Source organism: Cervus canadensis, chromosome 6 (assembly GCF_019320065.1).
Source record: "Cervus canadensis isolate Bull #8, Minnesota chromosome 6, ASM1932006v1, whole genome shotgun sequence".
Classification (NCBI taxonomy): domain Eukaryota; kingdom Metazoa; phylum Chordata; class Mammalia; order Artiodactyla; family Cervidae; genus Cervus; species Cervus canadensis.
Window position 1 is genome coordinate 40,131,651 of NC_057391.1, and position 7,105 is coordinate 40,138,755.

The 7,105-nt window shown below is 36.8% G+C and overlaps 1 protein-coding gene across 2 annotated transcripts in view; it reads left to right on the forward strand.

The window, feature by feature from the left end:
* The window catches only part of ATL1 (atlastin GTPase 1), a 67,388-nt gene extending 60,875 nt beyond the window's left edge, over positions 1-6,513 (forward strand). The window contains exons 13-14 of one of the 2 annotated variants that reach the window (XM_043471642.1): positions 3,797-3,811; positions 5,678-6,513. In XM_043471642.1, the coding sequence (XP_043327577.1) occupies positions 3,797-3,811; positions 5,678-5,788 (126 nt within the window). In that variant the 3' untranslated portion in view covers positions 5,789-6,513. The remainder of the gene's footprint in view (positions 1-3,796; positions 3,812-5,677) is intronic. The other variant, XM_043471643.1, reaches the window with a different exon arrangement.
* The last annotated feature ends 592 nt before the right edge of the window (positions 6,514-7,105 follow it).

Below are 7,105 nucleotides of genomic sequence, written 5' to 3' on the forward strand. Positions count from 1 at the left end.
TTGGTTTTGTTGTGCTGCGCTTGGTTGCTCAGCCGTGTCCAGCTCTTTGCGACCCCACGGACTGCAGCCTACCAGGCTCCTCTGTCCGTGGGGATTCTCCAGGCAAGAATACTGGAATGGGTTGCCATGCCCTCCTCCAGGGGATCTTCCCAACCCAGGGACTGAACCCACATCTCCTTCACTGTAGGCAGATTCTTTACCATCTGAGCCACTAGGAAAGCCCAAGGGTACTGGAGTGGGTAGCCTATCCCTTCTCCAGGGGATCTTTCTGACCCAGGAATCAAACCGGGCTCTCCTGCATTACAGGTGGATTGTTTACCAGCTGAGCTACCAGGGAAGCCCTTGGTTTTGTTCAGTTCACTTCAGTCGCTCCGTTGTGTCCAACTCTTTGTGACCCCATGGACTTAAGCACACCATGCTTCCCTGTCCCTCACCAACTTCCAGAGCCTACTCAAGCTCATGTCCATCGTGTTGGTGATGCCATCCAACCATCTCATCCTCTGTCGTCCCCTTCTCCCCCTGCCTTCAATCTTGCCCAGAAATCAAGGTCTTTTCCAGTGAGTCGGTTCTTCCCATCAGGTGGCCAAAGTACTGGAGTTTCAGCTTCAGCATCAGTCCTTCCAATGAACACCCAGGACTGATCTCCTTTAGGATGGACTGGTTGGATCTCCTTGCAGTCCAAGGGACTTTCAAGAGTCTTCTCCAACACCACAATTAAAAAGCATCGATTCTTCAGTGCTCAGCTTTCTTTATAGTCCAACTCTCACATCCATACATGACCACTGGAAAAACCATAGCCTTGACGAGACGGACCTTTGTTGGTAATGTCTCTGCTTTTTAATATGCTGTCTAGGTTGGTCATAGCTTTTCTTCCAAGGAGCAAGTGTCTTTTAATTTCATGGCTGCAGTCACCATCTGCAGTGATTTTGGAGCCCCCCAAAATAAATTCTGTCACTGTTTCCATTGCTTCACCATTCACTTGCCATGAAGTGATGGGACCAGATGCCATGATCTTAGTTTTCTGAATGTTGAGTTTTAAGCCAACTTTTTCACTGTCCTCTTTCACTTTCATCAAGAGGCTCTTTAGTTCTTTGCTTTCTGCCATAAGGGTGCTGTCATCTGCATATCTGAAGTTATTGATATTTCTCCCAGCTATCTTGATTCCAACTTGTGCTTCTTCCAGCCTGCCTTTTTGCATGATGTACTCTACATATAAGTTAAATAAGCAGGGTGACAATATACAGCCTTGACGTACTCCTGTCCCAATTTGGAACCAGCCTGTTGCTCCATGTCCAGTTCTAACTGTTGCTTCTTGACCTGCATACAGATTTCTGGGGAGGCAGGTCAGATGGTCTGGTATTCCCATCTCTTTAAGAATTTCCCACAGTTTGTTGTGATCCACACAGTCAAAGGCTAGGTAGCAAAGGTAGGTGTTTTTCTGGAACTCTCTTGCTTTTTCGATGATCCAGCAGATGTTGGCAATTTGATCTCTGGTTCCTTTGCCTTTTCTAAAACCAGCTTGAACATCTGGAAGTTCATGGTTCATATACTGTTGTAGCCTGACTTGGAGAATTTTGAGCATTACTTTGCTAGTGTGTGACATGAGTGCAATTATGCAGTAGTTGGAACATTCTTTGACATTCCCTTTCTTTGGGACTGGAATGAAAACTGACCTTTTCCAGTCCTATGGCCACTGCTGAGTTTTACAGATTTGCTGGCATATTGAGTGCAGCAGTTTCACAGCATCATCTTAGACTGAAATAGCTCAACTGGAATTCCATCACCTCCACTAGCTTTGTTCACAGTGATGCTCCCTAAGGCTCACTTGACGTCACATTCCAGGATGTCTGGCTCTAGGTGAGTGATCACACCATTGTGGTTATCTGGGTCATGAAAATCTTTTTTGTATAGTTCTTCTGTGTATTCTTGCCACCTCTTCTTAGTATCTTCTGCTTCTGTTAGGTCCCTACCATTTCTATCCTTTATTGTGCTCATCTTTGCATGAAATGTTCCCTTGGTATCTCTAATTTTCTTGACAAGATCTTTCCCATTTTGTTGTTTTCCTCTATTTTTTTTGCATTGACCACTGAGGAAGGCTTTCTTATCTCTCCTTGCTGTTCTTTGGAAATCTGCACTCAAAGGGCTGTATCTTTCCTTTTCTCCTTTGCCTTTCACTTCTCTTCTTTTCTCAGCTATTTGTGAGGCCTCGTCAGACAACCATTTTGCCTTTTTGCATTTCTTTTTCTTGGGGATGGTCTTGATTACTGCCTCCTGTACAATGTCATGAACCTCTGTCTATAGTTCTTCAGGCACTCTATCAGATCCAATCCCTTGAATCTATTTGTCATTTCCACTGTATAATTGTAAGGGATTTGATTTAGGTCATACCTGAATGGTCTAGTGGTTTTCCCTACTTTCTTCAATTTACGTCTGAATTTGGCAATAAAGAGTTCCTGGTCTGAGCCACAGTCAGCTCCCGGTCTTGTTTTTGCTGACTGTATATAGTTTCTCCATCTTTGGCTGCAAAGAATATAATCAGTCTGATTTTGGTGTTGACCATCTGGTGATGTCCATGTGTACAGTCTTCTCTTGTGTTGTTGGAAGAGGGTTTTTGCTGTGACCAGTGCGTTCTCTTGGCAAAACTGTTAGTCTATGACCTGCTTTGTTTTGTACATTGACCTGCTTCATTTTGTACTCCAAGGCCAAATTTGCCTGTAACTCCAGGTAGCTCTTGACTTCCTACTTTTGCATTCCAGTTCCTTATTATGAAGAGGATATCTTTTTTGGGTGTTAGTTTTAGAAGGTCTTGTAGGCCTTCATAGAACCATTGTTAGGAGCATATATAAATGTCCATCTGAAGTCCTATCACTGTCTCTTTTAGTAAAACCCCTCAACACAGTATCTGATTACTTCAGATTGTCTCTTTGAACTATTCATTTGTACCAGGCCCTAAAATGAGTCCAGGTCAACCTCTGGATCAGCTGCTTCTGGGTCAGGTGTCCTTTATGGTCCAGCTAACCAACCCAGGGTCACCATGGTCTGCTATTCAAATAATTGATTATGGACAGGGGAAACAATTATAAACATGCCATAATAAAAATCATCTCACCTTTCATCCTGGAAGTGTCTTCAATTACCGCATGAAAATTTCGGGGAATTTAGTGAAACTAAAGTTGAGATTTTAATAAAATTTTGGAGTTAAGACTTGTGAATATTTATGGTCTGCAGGTAGCAAGTAATAGCTACAGTTCTCTCAGCATTGAGTATGTTTATACTCTTTAAAACCAAATTGTAACTGATGGATTTGCCGTGTGTCTTTGAAGAATCTGGGTGAGATATGTACTGATAAATGGTAGCACTACTGGAAAAGAATTAATTAAAATTGGATCCTCTGAGCCACTGCCTCAAAAAGCCCCTCAACCTCAAAAGATGAAGAGGGGCTATTTGAGGTAAATCCCAAAGCCCTCCTAGAATATGATGCCGAAACCTGTGATGAATATAGAAGTGGGTTCTTCAGAGGATTCTGATTAAATATGTAATCTAAATCAAAGAAGTCTGCAGGGGTATATGTTCTAAATATTTTTAACTGGAAGTAACTGCTTTACCAAGTTGTGTTGGGTTCTGCCATACATCAACATGAATCAGCTGTAGGTATACACATGTCCCCTCCCTCAAGGTGTATTTGTTCTTAAATGCTCACAACTTACTAATATAAATAAGGTTGATTATCATAGTGCTATTAATGAAGCAGGATATATACTTCTCTTTTCTCCCCTTTAATCTGCCTTTACCACAGGGAAGTACAAATGAGGTAAGTTAAATCTTTCTTAAATTAACAGCTACTCATATATTTATAAACATTATGATTGTCTTATTTTACAAACCAACTAGTCATTAAAGGATGTCTCAATGTAGATAAGTTTTAAAACATTTAATTTACTCTGAACATATTATTTTATCCACATATGAAACACAAGAATTGATTATCATGAATATTTTATTTCTGAATGTTTAGAAATTTTCAAAAATCTTAAGCTCTAACATTGGACATTTTGTTCTACTGCGGAGTGAAACAAGTAGTTATGAAAATCTTGAGGAAACTTAACTAATGCAGAGTCAATGGAGCTACACCCTTTATAAGTGATTTTCAACTTTGGCTTCTGAATGAGTTATCTGTACCACCTTAAGCAGGTTTCAGGCCAGCATGTAGTATAACTAACTTCCTTGGCATACCTTGGACCTGACCTGTAAATTAGTGTTCATTTCTCCCACTGCACATGTGTAGAAAGTATGTATCTGAGGAAGAATCTAAGTTTCTAAGAAGGAATCATTTTCACATAAGAAAAGTTATTTCTGTGGAATCATTTAGGTCATTACTTTCAGAAAGCAAAATTGATCTTCAGCAACTACAGTGACAGTACATAATTCTTTCCTTGGTTTCTGCTGTTTTATATATAACTAGATTATGTCTGCCAATCAGATACCAAGTATATATTTAATATTTATAAGTCAACAAGGAATTATTTTATGTAAAATTCAGTAAAATGAATTTACTAAAACAGTAAAAATAAATTTCAACTTTGTAAATCAAATCTTAAGAAAAAATAGGAACTTTTAAGAAAACATGGATTAAACTGAATGTATTAGAATCAGAATAGAACTAAGGTTGTGCCAGTATGCATTTGTAAATTGATCATGGTATAATTCAATTCAGACTTAAGAAAATAGCCATATAGACTCAAAAAGATAAAAATGAATGGAATTTCCTGGAAATTCTGTTTAAGGGTATCAAGCTTTTATCCAGCCTTTAAAAATACTCAGACTTTTTAAATACTCTAGAATTACATCAGATAAATTGGTCTTAACTGAGTGTTCATTATGTGAAAGTCAGAGGAGGCAATGAATTTTAGACACTAGCTGAGGGGTTAAAAAAACATAAAAATATTTATGGACAGTTCAGAAAGCAGTATGTAAACATTTCTATGATTCAAACACTGTTACACAGACAAATAACGACAACAGGTAGTTATAATGAAGAAAGACTTTCTAAGGTAATGTGGTAATGTTTCTGAATAAAGGTTTTGTAAGCTATGAACTGATTAGTGGAAGCAAGGAAAGAGAGCATATTTGAGAAAGCCCATGTGGTGGGGAAGGGGTAACAAATGTGCTTATTTGCATGACCATATCAGGAAATTATGGAGAATAAAAAGTGGTCCCTTTCTGAAAAACCTATCAGGAAGGTCCAATAGCAAGTGTTCTACCTGTGTGTAATAAATTTGCTATTGGCAATCACAAGTTATAAGCTCCTATAATTCCTTTAAAACTAATAATATTCACAATATGAGTTTTCCACATCTGTGGGGCACAGTGGGTTAGGAAGCTCTGATCCAAAAGGTGGGAACGGTAAAAGAAAATGCAGTCTGAGGACAGAACATTTACCATAGAGATCAACCCACAGAAGTAGTAATATCAACACACTGGAGAGTTGAAAATACTTTTGACTGCTGAGATACTAGTTATTAGTATATATGTTATACAGATTACTAAGGGTTCCAAATTTAGCATGCTGAATTTTATATAGTACCATAAATTACACTAAAAGGAAAAAGTTTTTATCTGTGTATTTAATAAAATGTTTTATCATTTTTTTAAATAATCTTGATTATTTTATTTCTAGGCTTTATACAAGCTTTACAGTGCGGCAGCAACCCACAGACATCTGTATCATCAAGCGTTTCCTGCACCAAAGTCAGAATCTACTGAACAATCAGAAAAGAAGAAAATGTAACCCCAAATTTAAAAAATACAGGTGCATGACCAAATTGTCAATTAAATATTGTTTTATGTTTCCATGCAAACATACAAAGTGCTTCCATCAGAACAGAGTAAAATACCAAGCACCTATGAAGAGTGCACAACAGCTTAGTTCTTTTGCTTCAGTGTTTAATAAGCAGATATATGTATGCATGGTTATATCATTTGTTAACATGTATAGTTTCTTGATTTTGTCTTCAAATATGCTATTATAATTTAAAGAATTTGTCTATTTATGGTAACAGTACATGTGTTCTGCTTGAATTTACTAAATACTACTACTGGGTTATAGTTAAACCATGTAGTAATATTACTCCACATTTAGATATGCTCATTTAATTTCTACAGAAGAATTTTTAAATTATTTCACATAGGCATTTGTTAAAACATAGCTCAATAGGCTTGATTCAACCTATACCATCTTACATATACCATTAGCTTTTATTATAAAAGACATCTAAGAGAGCTTTTCAGTTGCTTTATCAGAAACTATATATTGCTTCTTTTATATTATTGTTTAATATAGAATATAAACCTCTTGATCAAAAATGCACAAAAAAATCACTTTGTATATGTATTTGAGTTTCACTGCATTGTATATTTTTTCATTTGGTACACAAAGATATGTATTCATCATAGGTTTATTCTTTTAACATGTGAACTATTATTAAAGTTTACTCTGGTTCCTAAGATTAAAAACAACTGAATTTGGAAATGTTTGGGAGGTGCTGATACAGAAGAGGAAAGTTTCTATCTCTTTTTTAAATTCAAAATGCATTTTCTTTAATATTGACACCATTACAAATTTAGCTTTTCATTTTAACTTATGTATGCTGATCCCTTTTAGGTACCTTCCAGTTCTTTTAAACCAGTGATTCTATATTGTATTTCTAATTACTAAAATCTGTAGTGGAATTTCATTGAGCATACTTTTTAGAGGATAAAAATGTGCAGTAATGAAAAAAAAAAAGTAATGCCTCTTATCTGGGAGCTCTAAAACAGAGTAATTTATAACTTTCTTAGAAATAGCTAAGCTTTAGTTAAATGAAATGGTAATATTAAGTAAAGAATAAACAATGATTAAGATGGATAAGTATGTTAGAGTTCATAAGATATATAAGCTCACATCTTAGCAAAGTTTGATCACATGGCCTATGAAATAACTTTTCCCATTGATAAAATTCCACTGGCCTATTTTCATTTTGGATACCCCTTTCATTCTGCTTCCTTTGCCTATGGGCCTGCTGAATGGAAAAGTAGAATATTTATAAGCATTATGTATAAACATGGA